Source organism: Pogonomyrmex barbatus, unplaced genomic scaffold (genome assembly GCF_055798465.1).
Source record: "Pogonomyrmex barbatus isolate J1 unplaced genomic scaffold, ASM5579846v1 scaffold7, whole genome shotgun sequence".
Taxonomy (NCBI): domain Eukaryota; kingdom Metazoa; phylum Arthropoda; class Insecta; order Hymenoptera; family Formicidae; genus Pogonomyrmex; species Pogonomyrmex barbatus.
Window position 1 is genome coordinate 180,305 of NW_028297171.1, and position 20,695 is coordinate 200,999.

The 20,695-nt window shown below is 35.8% G+C and overlaps 1 protein-coding gene and 4 pseudogenes across 1 annotated transcript; 2 read left to right on the plus strand and 3 right to left on the minus strand.

Moving 5' to 3' along the window:
* Positions 1-2,008: 2,008 nt before the first annotated feature.
* LOC148934802 (uncharacterized) lies at positions 2,009-4,689 on the minus strand (annotated as a pseudogene).
* A 3,060-nt stretch (positions 4,690-7,749) lies between these two features.
* Positions 7,750-10,712, plus strand: LOC148934803 (uncharacterized; annotated as a pseudogene).
* Positions 10,713-10,834: 122 nt separating this feature from the next.
* On the minus strand, positions 10,835-13,871 carry LOC148934804 (uncharacterized; annotated as a pseudogene).
* Positions 13,872-13,977: 106 nt separating this feature from the next.
* Positions 13,978-14,687, minus strand: LOC148934805 (uncharacterized; annotated as a pseudogene).
* On the plus strand, positions 14,587-16,745 carry LOC105431236 (uncharacterized). The gene is made up of 2 exons (XM_011645295.2): positions 14,587-15,500; positions 15,589-16,745. The coding sequence occupies exons 1-2, from the start codon at positions 15,436-15,438 to the stop codon at positions 16,190-16,192; spliced, it is 669 nt and encodes a 222-aa protein (XP_011643597.2). The 5' UTR covers positions 14,587-15,435; the 3' UTR covers positions 16,193-16,745.
* Positions 16,746-20,695: the final 3,950 nt, after the last annotated feature.

Sequence of the window (20,695 nt, forward strand, 5' to 3'; positions counted from 1 at the left end):
ATAAAAAAATGGATGTTCATTTTTTTACTTAAATTTTATTTTATATTGTAATAAAATTTATTTATAATAATAACAAATATGTACAATAATCCTTTCTAAAAAAAGGCATGACATTGATATTTGCATTTTCCTCGAAGTTTATTGTTGATGCTTTTCCGCGATGAGTTCTCTCGCTGCGCTATCTTTGTGAATAGCTGTCATCGTATTAATTTCACAGAGGATCGTTTTGACAATTGTGTATCAAAAAGTTAAAAATATTATAGTATAACAATAGTATAATAGTATTATATTAAATTTTGCTCTTGTGTTGAAAAAGATAAATAACAAAAAAAATAAATAAATAAATTTAAAATCGTAAAAATTAAAGGATATATATTAATCAATTGGTAATATAATTATGTAAAATAAAGTTTTATAAATATACATATTTTATTACCTTTAAAACGCTTATGTTTTTAAATTATAATATTATAATTTAAGATTAATGTAGTTAATATATTTGAAAATAGTGGGAATAGCCAAAAGATGGCGGCCCAATCAAAAGTTGCTTTTTCGTGGCCAGCCTCTGATTATAGTGTCTCTCGGCAACAATAGAAGATAATATAGAAGATATTAAAGAGACCCTTTAATAAGAGTCTGGCCATCAAAAACTCGATTTTGAAGCGTTTTGATTGCCATTTTTTTTCTAATTTAAGAGAGATAGCTTCAGCGCAAGCTGAAGTGATGAAACATATATAACCTCAGAAAAATTTAGGAAACATTCGAATATTATTCAGGCAGATTTTATTTTTCGTAGATTATGACACAATTTTTTTTCTTTAATAAAATCTTAATAAAATTATTTTTAGATTTGTAACGTATGTCTTTATAAAAATCGAATACTGAAAGGTAGTGATTGATTACTCAACTTCAATATTGTAAGAAGTTCCCAAGGCAATCGATGGCGCCAAAAGTACTGTTCTTCGGCGTCAAGTACGGTACGCGAGCGACCTTAGCGCTAGAGTTTGTCAGCTAGATTCATCTGCTCGATTTTGATATGTTACGCAGACCGCTGATGCAACTTATGTTTGTCTAGGAACCATCTAGCTCCGTTTTTCGGAGCAGCGGCGAGCCGATACTGGTGCTGCAACAAGGAGAATTTGATGTTATATAGAGTGATGTGACACAGAGAGGCACTGTAAGACACAGTTATAGAGTTTAATTGAAACGGGTGACACCCGTTTAACTACGTCCCGAGTGACCACTAACAGCGCTTGAACAGCGGAAAAATTTTAAGCGCCAGTCCTTGTGAGTGACTAGTGATCGGGAGGTGGTCACTTGGTGGTCAATTGGAACACATAAATTACTAAACACGCTCACTAGAGAGCGTAAAAGACTGTGACGTAGGAGAAGACAATCGCACAAACATGAACGCAGATTCGACTATAGTAGCTATATAAGACCGGTTCTAACTCGAGAGCTCCGAGGGGGGTAGAGAGGCAGAGGGGGGGTTCCGCGACGCGGGGTACTCTATAAGCGATGGATGCGGGGTCCACGAGGCAAGGGAGGGGAGAAATGCGTCACTAGGCGCGGGTCTGCGAAGCGAGGGGTGACGTCACCGATGCGGGGTCCGCCGTCGCCGCCGCCGCCGCTGTCATCATGTTCTCTCTCTTACCATTTTTTCTTCTCTCTTCCTTCCTCTTCTCTCTTCCTTCCTCTTTTCTTAAGTTCTCTCTTTTTCCACCAAGGTATCTCGTTTTGTCTTGATATTTTTTTGTAATTTTAATTTTTTAAATTAATTATTTTATTTAAAATTAATTATTTATTTAAAATTAATTATTTTTTTAAAGGAGATTTTTTTAAATATTACTTAGTAATTTAAATTTATTATTATGATATTATTAGTGATAAATTTATTATTAGTGATATTATTATTCGCGACAAGATGCGTCGCGAACGCGACTCATTATCGCAGCGCAACCTGAAACCGCTGAATTGAAAGGAAGAATGGAGAATAAATCGAGTAATATTTATCATAATATACATTTATTGGTCATGTAATGCATAGTGTACAATATTATCTATTGCGTATGCTAATGATTCACAATCTATAATTGAAGTTTTGTTCTTAATTTTATGGTTGATATTATTTATTTTTTATCTACTTTATATATCATTTGATACACTCCGAAATTAGATATTACATGCGAAAATATTCCACATAGGTCGACGGTATGAAATATATATCTTTAAAACGGTAAGATCATTTTATCGGACACGTGTTAAAAATTACAAACTTGCAATTTTACGTAGGTCAATGAAATATATTTTATTAAACATAAATAACATAACGAAACATAACGAAATATAAAAAACATTAATTTAAGAATGTAATATGATAGAATACAACATGTACAATATGTTAGAAAATAAATTCTAAAATACTGAAATTTTAAAATATAACATATAAAATGTAAGAAATATTATAAAATATTATTTAGTAACTTAAATTTAATTTTCTTCGTCTTGTAATATATCTATCTCATCTAACCAATAATATTTTTCATTATTAATTATAAACTCTTTAATACACTCGCGACAATCTGAAGCTACATTATATTCCATTAAAAGTTTATGACAAATAAAACATTTTCTTTTTAATTCATAATTTTCTGGCACTACTTTACATAATGTGTGCCAGTTTGTTATTGCTCGAACACGATTAAAGTCTTGCACTTCTGCATGAAAGCAGTCTTCGTATATTCTTCGAAAAGGAGCGTCATCTTCTCTGTAGATGACACTGGCAGAGTTTATAGCTTTTACGCATGTTCCCAGCAGAAGTGGCTCGTAAGTTTCCGAATACTCTTCCGGGATGACTCCGTCTACTGCTTTCACGCTTTCTTGGCTCGTTGGCGGTTTCATCTTTTGATTTTATTTCACAATTAATATTATATTTTATTTAACTCACAAATTTTTTTCTCTTATAATATTTACCTTATAAATTACTCGCACGCACTTAGTATTTAGTCAATAGAACTTGCACTTAATACTTGATGAATCGAGTCTGAACGTCTACTGACGGTTAAGGATGACACTCCTTCGTCTTGTCGCTGATACATGATACGCTTTGCATCTTTCTTATCTTTTAGAAATACGGATTGACGTCGCGAGATTTATGTTAATGTCTTCTTTTTTCACTGACTATAACAAATAAAAACAAAGAAGTTATTTAAAATTTAAAAATTTATTGTAAATTTAAAATAAATATTCGTACCTTTATAATTTATATGTAGCATTTATGTGCTCTATAGTTTTAATTTACACATATAGAACACATAACATTATTTGATATAGCGGAGTTCTACACTCGGTACAAAATACTCCTTCCATTGTGCCAAAAGAGTCAATTTCGTGTATACGAAGAACATTAATGTACGAATACAAGTCTCTAATTCTCACAAAATATTCTGTACAAAATCTCGAATTAGAATTTCCAGCTGAATAGTAAAATGTAACGCGGCACATTCTTCTTAGTTCATTTACTGCATTAATTTCACGTTGATTCAAGAGTTTATGTTTGAAACTCATATTAAAGTCAGTATCATCACTGTCATAATCAAAGTGTTCGAGCACTTCTTTATCAATATTCATTGCATCATCGTCGTCATCACTATCATCATCACCATCATCAATGTCATCAACAACATTATTATCATCGTCATTTTCATCTTCAATGTCCATAACTTCATCCTCAATATTATCTTCATCTACTAAATCAATCACTTCAATTTCTTCTTGATCTGCTACTATCACTTCTTCATTCACTAAATCTATCACTTCGATTTCGTTTTGATTATTTGCCACTACTTCTTCATCATTAATTAATATAACATTATTATCAGCCATAATATCTTTAATTTCTAACAGTAGATTCAGAAGTCTCGTTCTCTCTTCCGTTTATATATCTCAATTACTGACAAAAGTCTCGGTTTCTTTCGTTTATATATCTCAATTTCATATATTATATATCTCAATTTCATATATTATATATCTCAATTTCATATGTTATATATGTGTATGTACTATCATTTGTGTCAAGCTAGCAGTTTTTGCATTTATACTTATATTTAGCATCTAAACTACAATATATACATGGATAGGGTAAAGGAATACAACACATTAATGTTTAAATATTTTTTATTTTAAAAATTTTTCTTTCTGGCGTTGTAACCACTAGTTAAATATTTTAAATACATTTTGTAACGCGCAATGTTTCGAATGTTTTACACATCGAAAAGTATTGTTAACATCTAGATTATTCAACGATTCTAAATCTTTATAATCAATATCCAAGGTTTCGATGATGACATCATTCCTCGCATCGCTATCGAGCATATTTGTCAACCATTCTTTCTTCTGACATCCTTTAAGGTATATGAGAGCTTCATCTTCTATGTCAATCACAGGTATTGTAATCAAACGTTCCGCCATGCTATATGGAATCATTCCGTCTTCCCATCGCAAGCCATGGTGATTTACAATCAACCAGGAAGCACAAGATTTATCGGATTTTGTAAGGAGATGCCACGGTATAGGACTTGCAAAAATATAATGAGAGAGAATTGTCCCCTTTCTCAACACAGCCACTTCCTTCACGACAAATCTTCCGACGACGAATCCTTGCAGATCCGCAAACTTTGGAACGATCATGACGAAAAAACAATTCCTTTGAGACTACGCTTCATCGACAAATACATCGGATTTTTATTCCTTTCTTATATTAAAAAAGACGGGATATTTGCAAACATTGCAGTTACATAATCTTGAGCACTACATTGGATAATGGGCAATACTCAATAACGCGATCGTGAAAGATGAGACAATAAGCGGTAGTATTCAGCGGTACATTTTCTTTACAATCAAATTCTATTCGTACATCTACAGTAGCGCTCTTGATGGACTCGTTTTGTCGCGAGCAGTCAATGACCACAATAGGTCCTTTTGTCAAAAATGTTCCTACGGTGAAAAGCGTAACAATCGTATCCGTAATATGATTTACGAAAATGTGCATACATGTCAAAGAAGATGGTGTATCTATTTTTGTTAAAATCTAGATTTAAGTCGTCGTACGGATAAAATTCGGAATTTAAATAAAGTTTCACATTGGTCAATTTACAGTCATCGAATATCATAACATCTTTAGACACGTTATTCTTTCGGCCCGCCTGCAGAGCAAAGATAACATACCACGGTTTCTCTAGCTAAGTCGACGTTTTTACAGCCCACGAATGTTTGGTTGTACTTTATAATAAAGGATACTCGTATAAATCCCACGAGCGAAAATTCATGCTCAGATATCACCCACTTTCCAAAGCTCGCAACAAAGATAGTTTATTGATTTCATTCAACATTACATGAGGCATTCGCCACTGTACTTTGAATAATTCTATTTTCGGTTCCATCGTCGAAACTTCCATACAGTTGTTGTCGCTGCGCGCTCGTATCAGTATCAATTCATGACGAGTGTTAACAACCACACGTTTGTAATTTTCGCAAAAGCCAAACAACAGATTGAGTGGTACGCAAAAATTAATCCTTCCGATATGGTCGATAAAATATCCCATCCTGCGTTTCGCAAAATTAGCGCCTTGTCATATGTCAGCGATACATAATTCTTGATTGTACTGGTTATTCCGACGTTTCTGTTGCGATTAACCTCCACACCATTGAGTTCGTATCGAATTTCATCAAATATAAATGCTACACAATTGTTTCCAAGAGTTGTCACTGATTCATTATTTTTCTTCTTTATCGTCAATTTTCCTTTGACATTGAGAAAGCTTTCGCATGGCAAGATGTATAAATCTTGCTGTTGTATAGGTATTCTTATTTCATCGTTATGTCCAAACATCGTGTTTGCGTACGGATTGTACGTGTGAGTCTCAATCTTGATGACGCAATCATCAAAAACCACTTCCAATATTTAAGATATCAATCATTTCGAAGGATGAATCTTAATGATCTTAAAAATTTAATGTTGGATATGTTAAGTTTCTTTTTACCGTATGATTTAGTACTCTTAGTCGTCGCCTCAAAAATTGTGTCCTTTATTTGTTTCACCTGCTCGTTCAACACTAGCATTTCATTCAACACCCTTGTTATCGCTGTCGTTTGCGTATATGCAATCTAACGATGATTTCCTCTCCGCGAAAATCGAGCAATCGGTCATCTTGATCCACAATGCGTATCGTTAAATCTGTAATGCTCCGTGCGATGATCGGAAGGTAAATGATTTGCGTCGGTGTTTCCGATATTTTATATCCTGACGGCACGCTCGGTGAAAACTCATGTATCGTATGTACGCACTTGTCGTTGCTGTACGCACCAGCAGTCATATTACATTCTATGCGAATGATATTTACGTTGACGATCGGTACGTCTGATTCGTGCCATTGTTGCGGCTCCAGCATACGATTCGACGAAAATCCAAGCAGCGATTCAATGTTGTCAGGTTTGACGAAATTTATTCGATAAGCGCACTTGATCTCGCTCTTCATCGTATTGTTATTAGTTCGAATAATCAGTGGACACTCGTTCCCTTCATCTTCTCTTTCGAGCATCTTTTTCACAACATCGTTGAGACGAGGATATTGTTGCACGTTTTAAATATCTGCTTATGTCATGCAGTTCGTACTATCCTTCGGGAATGACAATTTTTTTGTCGTCTTGGTAAAAATAAAATTTGTTATTAGACAATGTTACATTCGGTATCGCGTGGTACGTCAAAATCTGCCAGACCGAGTTCGTAATCACCATCGCTCAAATCTATGGCTGGAAAGTAGCTTACCGAGAGCAGACTACTCTTACTGTCAACGTAAACGTTAGTGACATGTTTGATCGAATACTGACTTTATACAACGCAATGTCGTTTCTTAAATTGATTGTCAACTCTCTTCAGAAACTGCAGGCATAGTTGTTCACAATTGCTTTGATCATACCGTTGATATGCTGTGCGATTATATTCGATGTATGTCTTTTCTAGATATCGTACCAATTCCTTCGGTAGTTAAAGATTGCCAAAACTATCAAAATAAATAACTCGATCCCCTCCTCTTTGCATACGCTACTCAATGAGTACCTGGTCCCTCAGCATTATCTAAATTCAAGATACCGCTCTCGTTTCGATGTACTCCTGTAGGTAGTACGCATAAAAACACCTCTAAAATACTGAATGCGCATACGCGTTGCCAATTGTTGTAGTTGTATGTTGGTAGTTATACCTTTAGGAATTTTTAACGTCTCTTTGACGTTTTTTTTTTTTTCTTGAAGAGGCACCTCGTCCACGCTTGTACGGAGCGAGATAAAGTCCATGACCTTCCATAGCACGATTATGACGTTTCAATTCTTCTAGTTGACGTTGTGCAGCTTTGTTATCGTTCACTGCCTTGGCAACTCCCGCCGCTCCACCAACCAATGAACCGAGAACTCCCAACAATGGCAGGATAGATAGGATACCACCGCGTTTCGCTACTGGAAGTATTCTTTTATTCATGGCTTCTTCTTCATTTTCAAACCCATGCCGATTTTTGTCTTGGCCTTCATGGCCGCCCAGACAGCTGCGGCGGCAGCTCTTTCACCCAGAGTCAAATCTCTCGCGGTGATACGTTTTCGCGCTTTTGCGGCGAGTATATTGTCGGCTACGTGTCGTTTAGCGAAATCGTTGCTTTGTGAGTAAGCTATACCGTGTTCGCGGCACGCAGCATCCAATATATTAATTCCTCGATCCTCCAGCCAACTGCTTTTTTAAATGCGTTCCAGGACCGCAAAATTGATATCCGGAGATATGCAATTCGAAAGGAAGCGCATTTATCGCTCGATTTAACAGACCTCTGCCTCTCGCTGACATTCGTCACAATTCTTTATCAACGGTGTCGGACCGTCGATGTGTGTGCGTTGCCACAGTTATAATGTTCAACGCAGCGACGATAGGTTCAAACCTCCAAATCCTTCTTTATATGCTCGGGCAGCTTGTCCCACAAGAGATCTATGCAGTTTTAAAATTCTCGTAATAAAACAACTTTCGGTATATATTGTAACTGTTCGGATGTTATATTGTAAATATCGCAGCTATCTGACACGATAAGAAACATTTTGATTACTGCGCGGTTTCGCTCCATACTCCTCTATAAATAGATCCGCTTTTTCTACACCGTTTTCAGTTATTGTCGTTGTAGGGAGACAAAATGCAATTCGTGCGACAATCACAGACGATCAGAGTGATTAATTTAGACGACAAAGTACAACTTGGAAGGAAAACACGCAAACATGGAAACATGCTTCCTATTTTTATACGTGGTATCATATGTGGACCATCAAATTGTGGCAAAACAAACGTGTTGATAAGTTTGCTGGAGAGTCCACACGGTGTGCGCTTTGAAAACGTGTACATATATTCTAAATCACTGCAGCAACCGAAATATCGATACTTGGAAAATTTATTAACATCGATAGAAGAAATTGGTTATTTTACATTCTCCAATAATAGCAACGTCATTCCATCGAGCGAAGCGCTTCCATCTTTATCTTTGATGACGTGGCGTGCGACAAGCAAGATACAGTAAGAGAGTATTTTGCAATGGGCCGTCATGCTGACGTCGATTGCTTTTATCTCTGTCAGACGTATGCAAAGATACCCAAGCATCTTATATGCGACAACGCAAATCTGTTGATTCTATTTAAACAAGATGATACCAATCTAAAACATGTATACAACGATCACGTAAACACTGATATGTCCTACGAAGATTTCTGTGAATTGTGTCGCAGTTGTTGGCAACAAAAATATGGTTTCGTAGTGATAGACAAAGACAGAACGCTTGCTAATGGACGATACAGAAAAGAATTTAACGATTTTGCGATACTATAATGTTGTTATTGATACGTTAGTTGTTATTGATACGTCGACTAGACAATGTTTACGAACATGGATAATAACGAGGAGATTAGAGATCGCGAGAAGATAGTAAAGCAGATTGCGAAAATGAGCGATTCAATTCGCAAGAAGTATCGCGCCTTAAAAACGGGTAAGATGGAAGAGGCTATTGCTGTGGAAAGACAGTTCAAATTGATTGTCGAACCTTTGATTCAAATTGTTGAAAATACCGGCGGTGAAGAACCTAACTATAAGATGGAGTCTAACGTGACAAGGCAGACAAAACGAAAACGATCGCAAAATTTAGATGATTCACTGATAACTTCTATTCCACGAAAACGATCAAACGCTTTATCGGATGTATCAGTGATGACCTCTATTCCGATTAATGTCACACATCATGCAACACCATATGAACAGCCTTCGAACAATATTTTGTCGAAGATGTTTTCAAAACTACCAACGAGTCACTGGTGATATCTGTTCGACGTCAGTTACAAACCTCGGAAGGTCTAGAAACGTTGCAAAATCATTTCGGTCCACTAGGACAAAAATACATGGGAGTTGTTTTAATCGGAAACAAGGATATAGATAACGTTTATGGTGTTTATTTCACCAACGATGGATTGATGCTTGGTGATAAGTGTTTCGATGTAAGCAAAGATGACAATATATTTATAAATGGAATAAGATACTTGGGAACGGAAGGTCTTTACGAGTTAATTTTTAAAAAAGTACCTGACGATGAATTGTACACTGAAGAAGATAAACAGAAATACAAAGATTTTGCTACTGACAAACGCGAATAGACGTAATCATAATATGCTTAATCCAGTTATGGATAATAAAGGATACAAATACAAGTATGTAATCGCACCCCTTCTATCCCAAAAAGTCGGAAGAAGTATACCACGTGTCATGACACTAAACGATAATGCCATCGATTACGTGCATTGGGATGATCCAAATGAACTTGTAGATCGTCTCCGATTACTCGAGGCTTCGCGCCAAGCTGGACACAACGCTCACGACAACGAGATATAGTCAATTATCGAGGAACTTGTTGAAGCTGATCTCATTATAAATTGAACCGCGTGTCAAGGAAATGAGTCATTTAACAAGTGTCGAAATGCCAATCAACAAGTTTGGATCACTTGGAAGAAGCGGAGCGGAATCATACTACCAATGGAGTGGATTAGTTAGAAATTACGTGCGCGATAACGCTCTTTGCGTGGTCGCAACCGACTTTGATGCAAAGTCACGCAAAATTCGACGTGTAGCGTTACCGGTAGATGATGGCGACGTTGTAAATAAACGGTACGTGGAACATAGTGTACAAATTTTGAAGGATCGACAGAATGAAATCGAGAAGAAATTGATTGCGTTCCAAAAGGACATGCAGATTATTTTAAACGAGCTTCGACAAATGATGATTACTCATCGCACCGAGAATACGTAGATAAGAATATATACCAAATTTTGTGTTATTTGCGTGTCATGATGTTCGAGAAGAAGAAAAATTCTGAGAAGCAGTGGCTAGTGCAGAGGAACTGCACGCTCCGGTGAGAAGAAATTTTCCACGAAGACGTGTCATAGTACGCGGATACGATGATGCAGGCAGATGTAGTCGAAATGCGACTTTATACGCGCACACCCTCCCTTCTTATTTGTAGACCGACAGAGGAAAGGAATTTTATAATGCAAAATACAAAAAGTCATAAAGAGACACGATATTAATCACTATTCGATATTAATCACATATTCTGTAATGAAAGCATCAATCGTCGAACGGTTCAATTGTTGAAAAATGACATGTGGAAGATGTTTACTCATAATGGTAATTATAGATGGCTCGACTTGTTACCACGTCTCGTCTCGGCGTATAATACGCGAAAGCATCGAACTATCGATATGCGACCCATCGATGTTACTCCCGCAATCGCAGACAAACTCTTGACCACAGTGTATAATCACATAAAAATTGCTGCACCCGCACGATTCAAAGTAGGTAATTCGGTACGTGTGAGTAAATTCAAGACAATATTTGAAAAAGATTATATACCAAATTGAACCACGAAGGTGTTTAAGATCATCAAAGTTCAGAAAACTAATCCCGTGGCATATCTATTGCAAGATTCATGTGGAAAATCAATCGCTGGAGGATTCTACGAATACGAATTGCATCGCGTTGTAAATCCCGTGTATCTCGTTGAAAAAGTATTAGGCAAAAGGAGAACGAGGTTTATGTTAAATGGTTGGGATTTGATAATTCGCACAATTCATGGATACATAAAAGTAACGTGTTGTAAAATAAATTTAATACAAATTTCTTTATACATGTATTACAATTTATTATAGAAGTAAAATGAATTTTTATTTACAATATATAAATATATATTATACAAAATAAATGAGTTTTTTATTTATAAGATACGTATTATAACAATATTTTATAATGTCCCCATGGCAGTGTGTCGGTAGAGTCGGGTACAATGTATCGCTTATCATCGAACTTAGAGCAATTTTTGTTTCGGATATCGTATACACTTTATGCAATTTTGATTTTATACAAGACTGCTGTCGTGTTATTTCAATCTCGTCTCGCAAACACTGTGTGTAATCATCAAATGTTATCAATTTTGTTACTACGTTATTCTTGATGCCTTTCACTTTTTTCGTATCATTTTTTTCATCAACACGCACATTTTTGCTCTAAGCCCTACGAATTCAGTCATAATTGCATCATTGTTTTCGTTCTTCATCAAACCTGGTATCTTTTTATTAGCAAGTGGAATACCGTATACATTATCAACCGCATAATCACTTGTGTTGAATCTTTCAATATCACGTTTCATAATATCGTAGACGTAGTCGCACTCGATGTGATAAATTAAACTATCGGTATCCGTGTACATTACTTTACATTTCTCGCCATACAATGGCGACATGTAATCGTAATGAAATTCATACAAACATGTCGAGGATGCACATACCTACATAGATTGGTTTGTCGAACTTCACCTCGAGTTTACGCAATTCGATCGCGATCAAGTTCTCTGAAAAAACGCTTTGAATTGTGGAAATTTGATTTCGCGATTATTGCCTCCGCGCCATATTTTCCCTCTCATTTTGTTAAAAGTTTAACGTTGACATGATTGCGCACATTCTCCATGGTTTTGCCAAAGACCACGTTGTTCATCAATTTATATAAATTTTTCTCGAAATCATTTTTAGCGAGTGTTCTAAATTTCGTATTGAATTCGATATACTCTCGAAGCCATGAAGATTGCGAAAATTGCAATACGCGATGTATTTATGTAACGCGAAGACCGTGACGAATACATTGCTGTAGGTTGTGATAATGTATGACATAACGTTTGTTATCGTATAAGGTTGCGAGGAGTTTGTCCTGTTGCTTACCGGGTGGTTTATCACGCGTTGGACAAAACGGTAGGTTAATGTACGCGTCGTGAAGATGTTCCGGGTACTCTAAATCTACCTCGAGAATGTAACCGATAGGCGAATCCAGTAGCGTTTACGTTAAAATTGGACACGTCGACGATTCATCGAAAATTTGCGTAAAGCAATGGTTGACACATTGCCCAATCGTACAAGTTGTTAACGTCAAAGTACATAAGATACGACGATAGTTTCGATGGATCGTATGACTGCGTATACTTGTTGTTGGCTCGCGCGTATCGGTTGGAACATTGACTTAGACCACCGCGTATACCGCGTTCGATGAACATGATCATGTCGATGTCGGTGAGCAGTTCGAAATTGACGCGAGTATGCTTCAACATTGCGTCTCACATAAAACCCGGTAGGGTATAATAGTACGCAGGATCGAGTCCATAACTTGCGATGCAACTATCACGAAAATTTTCAAAGATATCAGCCAACAACAAGATGTCAGTCTTGAGATATAAATCACTGTATTCGCCGAGCGTTCGGATGGAGAATCGCTGCCATACATTGCCGGCGTGCGCGTAATCGCTCTCGGACACGGTGTCACCTGTCAATGAACTGTAAAATGACTCGTGTGATGGTAAACGTAACTCCTCCAACTTTTCGCAGTCAATGTACTCGCACGGAAGATACCTTTTCGCGTCAGTAAATTAAAATCTTGTGTCGATAAATTTTGAAACTCGCATTGCAATATTCGTAGCTTATCTTTATTCAAGAAGGATGCCAATTTGTCGAGACTGGTATTGAGAAATTTGAATGAATCAATAAATCGTAATTTAACACAATTTTTCTGATCATTTTTGTCTTCCGTATCTTTGACATTTTTTGTAAACGAAATATATTTTTCTTTTGTTATCGGAAGTAATTTTATTCGTCCTTCATATGCCGTAGCTATTTCCGTAATGATAAAATGCGCGTCATAGCCGGATAAATTGTGAAAAACTATGGGAATGCAATGCGAGTCTTTGTAATTTAAATTACAATTTGAATGCGCGGGACCTCTAAATCGATCAGTTAGATGGCAATGATCGCGTACCCGCATGTCATCTAGAGCGAACGGTTTTTCGCACACGTGACAGTACGTAGCGTTATTAAATTTTTCTCAATCTTCTCGCGTAAAATTTGCCATAGGGACATTAGCAGACAAAATAGTTTTTACGCGATGCGCTAAACTTCTGAGTTCCTCGGCAAACCACACGACGCAATCCTTATCGCGACGAAACCGATATGTGGATAGTGAGTTATCATACGAGCAACGTACATAATATCCTATGCTAAATATCTGATGGTGCTGGTACGCATAGCTTGATGTTTTCGGATATTCATTTTCCGTCTTCTCCAGAGTGCATTCCAAGTCCGCGTACATGATAAACGGAAACGGAACTCGTTCTTTCCTGTTATAATTGTTGAAATTGAACCACTTGTTGTCCTCACTCGGTAATCTGATGGCACAGTCGTTCATCTCTGTACAGTCTATAATGTGAGCCTCCAATTTTTCACTCATGCTAAAATAGTGTAAACATCTGCAAGAAACATAATTATTTTAGTTTTTTTTAAACGAGTATAAAATATTTCTCAACTTATTAAAATATGTATACTTACCGGTCACAAAAAAATTTCCTGTGTTCTTTTTGTTGAGTTGCGAGCCTATGAGGCGGGACAGATTCTTGATCCACACGAAATGTCCCGCGTTATCATCCCGCGGATCCTGCACGTACAGCAAATTGACATGCTTTTCCTTCTTCGTATTGGTAAGACGTGTCGGAAGGATCGAAAGTTCTTTCTTCTTTTCGATGCAGTATACATTTATGGATATGTTGTTGAAAAATTCAAACTTTTTAATTTGTTCCAACGTCATCGGAAACTCAATGTTTTGAAAATTGAGTACCGACGTATAATGTGGATACGAGGATTCTCGTTCTGTGTTTCTTTCAATTGGATGCAGAGCCGCGACCATTGACCATGCAAAACACGCAATGTCCGTAGACTGTACGTTGATCACCGCTCTCTTTATCATAATTTCCTGCGGTAACTGAATTTAACATCCCGCGTGCAGAGGATTGTGTTTGTTTATATTAACAGTTAAATTGAGTATACGCGACAATGCCCACCCGCTATCGTGCTCCTGAAATTCTTCTAGGGATGCCAAGGTAGGCTCAATAACGCGCAACTCGTACCACTCGTGTAAATTGGACGAACGAAAGAGTTTATAGTTTCTCGTGTTGACACTTTTATTTGCACGTTTGTTATTCGCAACAAATTCACCATTAAATACTGTATTCATTTTGATATTATTATGTTTCTGCATGATATTTTGCACTAATGATAGAACGTGTCACAGTCTTTTCATTATATCTTACTAATGATGGTTGTATCTCCTTTAGAATATTTTCGCATGTGACATTTAGTTTCAGAGTGTATCAAATGATATATAAAGATTTTATTCTTGATTTATGTGAAAATACAACAATTGCGTTTTTAACACAATGATCTCATCGCAGGACACATTGTGACGTGCCCGTTGTTCTTAATATCATATTTCATACCATTAACCTACGTGAAATTGCAAGTTTGTAATTTTAACACATGTCCGATCTCATCGCGAAAAACATCAATTGTTCTTAAAAAATATATATTTTGTACCGTTGACTTACGTGGATTTGCAAATTTGCAATTTTAATACATGAGGTAATCTCATTGTGACATGATAAAGATATTTACGCGAAATTCATCGTAGCAGCCATATATTGGCGCTAATATTACTGCAAATGTTGCAGTGTCTACAGTTACATCATATATCGAATGATGTACGAAAACGTGCCTAAAGTAAATTTATTCTGTATAATCTCATCGCAGCTGCCATTCGTCGGCGCTTATGCAAAAATGCAAAATTGTAATTTTAATGAGAGTTATATTTCACATCTCACGTAGTAAACCGTCGAAAAAAGAATAGAGGAGTATACAAATTAAAAAGAACTTCAACAATTATTATTGTATTAATCGCTGTGTGAAAGACAGACAGTCTATACTTCTATAAAGAAACAGCTCTTGAAAAAATGTACAAAGGAAGCTCTGTGAATTATTACACTTCGATTCAACAGAATGAGGCGTACAAAAAACAGTAAGTTTCATTACCACAAATCTTTCTTATATATTTTATATATTTTAATATATTAGTAGCTTACTTATATGTATTCTTCTCCTTACAGTATATCTTCTCATAATTCATCATCTACGGAACCTTGTACATCTCGTATCTTGGGAAGAAGATTTGCCTTAATATCCACAACTTATAAATATTTGGATATTGGAATCAACGTGGAACCTGTATCCTATGTGGAATTACGTATTGGTGATAATCGAGGCAATCAAATATTATTGTCTTATGCAATGTGGAAAACCCTCATCGAGAAACGTGTGGATATCGAGCAGCTTGTGCAATCAATTGCTCCTTCATCATTGTCGATTCATGATCTAATTATAGAACTTGTTCAAATGCGAAATACAAATATTGTAAAGTTTACATTGCGCGATACATGCTTGTACATGAAGCCGTCAACCATATTTTTTCTATTTGAACTTGAACATTGCGTCGAACATGTATATTACAGGCTCTATGAGAATATATATGGTGTCAGCGAAAAATTTAAACAATTTATAAACTTTTTACGGCGGAATTGTATCACAGATAAACATATTGCAATAAAAACTTTGCGCGAGAGCGACATTTTTGACAAAATTTCGGTTATAGATTGTGAATTATTAGCGTACGCAATAGATAATGTTGTACACTATGCATTACATGACCAATAAATATATATTATGATAAATATTACTCGGTTTATTCTCCATTCTTCCTTACAATTCAGCGGTTTCAGGTTGCGCTGCGATAACCAGTCGCGTGCCGATGCATTTTGTCGCGAATAATAATATCATTCATAATAATAATAAATTACTAAGTAATATTTTAAAAAATCTCCTTTAAAAAAATAATTAATTTAAAAAATTAAAATTACAAAAAAATATCAAGACAAAACGAGATACCTTGGTGGAAAGAGAGAGAACTTAAGAAAAGAGGAAGGAAGAGAGAAGAGGAAGGAAGAGAGAAGAAAAAATGGTAAGAGAGAGAATATGATGACAGCGGCGGTGGCGGCGGTGGCGGCGGTGGCGGCGGCGGCGGCGGCGGCGGCGGCGGACCCCGCATTGTGTGACGTCACCCCTCGCTTCGCGGACCCCCGCGCCATATTCCACTTCCTCGCCCCGCGCATCCCGCGTTTAGTGACGCACTTCCCCCCTCCCTTGCCCCGCGGATCCCGCATCCATCACTTATGGAGTGTCTCGCGTCGCGGAACCCCTCTGCCCCTCTACCCCCCTCGGAGCTCCCGAGTTAGAACCGGCCTTATATAGTTACTTATGTATTATATAATGTATTATGTATTATATAAATTATATAGTTACTTATGTATTATATAATGTATTATGTATTATATAAATTATATGTATAAAGTGAGATTATTTATTATTAAAAACTAATTTCAAATGTAAAAATAATACATTTGCAACACAAAACTTAAGTTACTTAAATTACTTTCTTTGTGATTTTTTTTACCGAAATATTTAACTTTTCGTGAGATGCGAGAAAATCATAAGCGTATCCAAACTTTTGGTCGGCAGAATATGTATAAAAGTATAAATATGCAGAAATGCATTAATGTGAAAAAAGAACATGTCAAATTGTGACATAAAAAGTGGTAAGTGTACACATGTATAAAAATACGAGAAATCGTATGTATGAATGTATAAAAGAAAAGTATAAATATGTAGACGTAAAAATTAACGTGAAAAAAAAGATATATTAAATTGCTCAGATGGAGTGGTAAGTATATACATGTGTAAAAGTACGAGAAAACGTATATATGTGTGGAACAGAGGCATGTATGTATGCATATATGTATAAATGTATTTTCACTTTCAGTTTTGAAACATAATATCTTCGCCTGTGGGTCATGTAGAATAGGAAAAAAAATAAAAAGACTTTGTAATTCGAATCCAATTGAATATATTAATAAATTAATCAGTCGTTTCTGAGATCTGATAGTCTCAGATACTTGCAACTGAGGAGCTCACGTAAAGGTTCACATTCGATCTCGCGCGTATATGACGCGCTGACTTATTTTTATTTTCAATACGATTGACTTGGCTACATTATGTCGTATAGCTTTTAATCCAACTTTAATCCAACTTATGACCAACTTGGCTATTATGTGATATAGCGAAGAAAAAAATCGAAATTTTAAACCGTTTATAATGGGAAGTAGACCCTATATCATTGTGATTAACAGCCGTCACTGAAATCGGCCGATGAATCGAGTTAGAAATGACAGCGCTCGATCGAGGAAATAACTCGCGAGCCACGCTTTGCCACCTCTGATTTAAAATATTTAATAATATTCTTTTTTTATTAAATAAAAAGTTCGCTATAGTATACTGGAATAGTTGAAGCGATTACAATTCTTTTCTCTTGCGTTATGAATATATATCTTATAACTTATACTTAATAAAAAGTTAAAGTTGAAACCAATATTCTTATGAGAGAATATATATATATATATATATATATATATATATATATATATATATATATATATATGAGAGAAAATATTATTAATAATCTTTTTGGGGAAAGAAAAGAATTGTGGAGTCCACTGGATGTAACATTGGAATAAAATGCAATAAAAACATATATATACATGTAAAATGATTTCACTTTCGCGCAGGGATAACTTCTTAGTCGGACAGCCAAGTGAGGAAGTGAGAGCGACAGAAGTTGGAGTAACAATAATTCTTCTATTGATGTCTGCGATGGAGTGCGACAATGATTAAAATAAATATGTACAACGATCGAGTCGACTATTTTGCGAGATATCTATAATATTTCTTACGCGGTGTATAGTGCGGGACGCGAGTGCTGCGTGACGCGGGGTGGGTGACATGCGGTCGATGCGCGATCAGCTAGGCTTCGGAGCACGCGGTGATGCGCGTGATGAATTCTGCGGCTGTTTTGGAAACAGCTGATTTTGACAGGAAGATTGTCTCCGAGGTGCCGTCACTTTGACGGTGGGAATTGAGAGCGATTCGCCTGTTAACCCGTGGACTCAAGTGGAGGAGTGTCGGGTGACCCGACGAGACAAGAAGTACTCTGGTGCTCGGAGTTGTCGTCGAGAGTGCTCGACGCCACCGGTGTTTCGTCGGTTATCACCTGACAAATGTATCGAGTGACGGTATCGAGGCGCTCCTCGACACGTCTTTCTCGCAAGATATTCGGAGATGAAATAGTAAATCGAGCGCACTCGGCCGTGTTGGAGTGCTCCCCAGTACTGTCACGATTAACTTGCTCGGTTTCAGATTTGGAAAGGCTTCTCGACTTTTCTTCGCACGATGCTGTGCTCGGAAACGGGACAGGTGCTCTCCGTGAAAAGTGAGCCCCTTTTATCCGAGATCGTATTTCGGTACGGAGCGGTTTCGAATTAGCCGATCTCGGGGTTGGGCTCCCCTTCCATGGACAGATAGGAGATCTTGAGAGGAGAAATCGGAAACGAAGCATGAGCCTTGTTCAGTGGCGCGGTACGGAGAGACGCAACGATTTCACGGCGCGGCATTCAACGGCGGCGCGGGTGGTGTGCTCCGCGAAGCTGAGCACGTGTTCGCCGAATGCCGGCGTGGATTCTTCGAGATACCTTGGAAAATCTTATGTTCGTATGATTAAAAAATGGGCGCAATGCGCCGGTTTGTGACGATAAGTGGCACTCTCCCCGGTGATCGACGGTCCTCAACAGATGATAGGACGAGGGAAGTCGGAGCATGAAGCTAGGGGGAGTCGCTTCGTTACACACGTTTTAATAATAAACTATTATTTTTTATTAAACAATTATTAAACATATATTTGTTTATATATTTGAGAAATTTGTTTGCATAGATTTTTAAAATAATATTTACATAATTAATGCAAGAAGATATGTTAATGTTATGCAATAAGAATATAATAGAGTACAGTAAAAGTTTGTACGGATTTTAATGCGACCCGGGCGTGCCAAGTTTTTGTACGTCTGTTTGATTTTAAGATCGCTCTATATTTAAACTATATCGTTCTATTTATTAAAATACACAGCAAAAAGCGTAGCAGAATAGTATAGTTACATATATCGTGCAATATTTAAACTATTTTGGAATTTTAATATTTATTAGTTAAGAAAATGTATTTAATGAAACGTTGCTATTAATATGGAGCATCAAATTATAATTTTATAATTATTAATCTTATTTTTTGAAACTTTGAAATTCTGTCACGTGGTTTTTTTTTTTAAACAGTTGTACATTGAACCTTCGAGATGATAACGATAACTTGGCGCTATTTTTTTATATCAAATTTTTTATACAAATGATACTTATTAGAGTTGAGTATTATCTTACATATTGTTTGAATTACATAATATTACATAAGATTACGTAACTTTGTAATATAATACTTGAATTAAAATAGAAAAATTCTTGAAAAGATATGTGTCGAATTTTATTTTTATTTTTTTAAAAAGATTGAACTTTCCAGATAATATAACTATAGCTAACTTGGCACTACTTTATTGATATCAAATCTTTTACACAAATGATATATGTTATTAGAAATGAATAGTATATATTATGTATATTATCATTGAACATCAGTATAATGACGTAATTTTATAATATTTGGATTGAAATAGAAATACTCTTGAATGTAAAGATATGTACTTGAGTTTTATTTTTATTAAGTTTTATTTTTTTAAGAAGATATAACTGGCGCCGGATATAATTGATGAAAAGCTTTTAATATTTTGATATTTATCATAAGTTTTATATTTTAAAAGCAATTGTATATTGAACTTCCGAATGTAACTATAACTTGGCGCCACTTCTTTGATATCAAATCTTTTATACAAATTAGAATTGAACATTATATACTATTCGACCATTAGACATAAGATTGCATAATGTTGTAAATATAAACTTGCATAAAATAAAAAGATCTCGGGTGGAAAAATATGAATCTTAAATTTTATCTATTTTTTTTTTTAAGAAAATATAATTGCGTTAGTAATTGAAGAACTTTTTTTCATTAAAAAGTAACTCTTTAATGGAACTTTTACATAATAATCTTTCACATACACACTGCGCGTATACTTAGCTACTTCTTTATTTTTTTTATAAAAAATAAGTTTGTTGTGATATCATTTATTTTATTGTGTTTGATTATAATATGATGATATAATATGATGATTT

What these genes read in the sequence shown, in the direction of transcription:
- LOC105431236 (XM_011645295.2), top strand. Translation starts at nt 15,436, where the DNA reads ATGTACAAAGGAAGCTCTGTGAATTATTACACTTCGATTCAACAGAAT. An exon ending in AATGAGGCGTACAAAAAACA is followed by an intron (nt 15,501 to 15,588) that starts GTAAGTTTCATT and finishes TTCTCCTTACAG; the next exon opens with TATATCTTCTCATAATTCAT.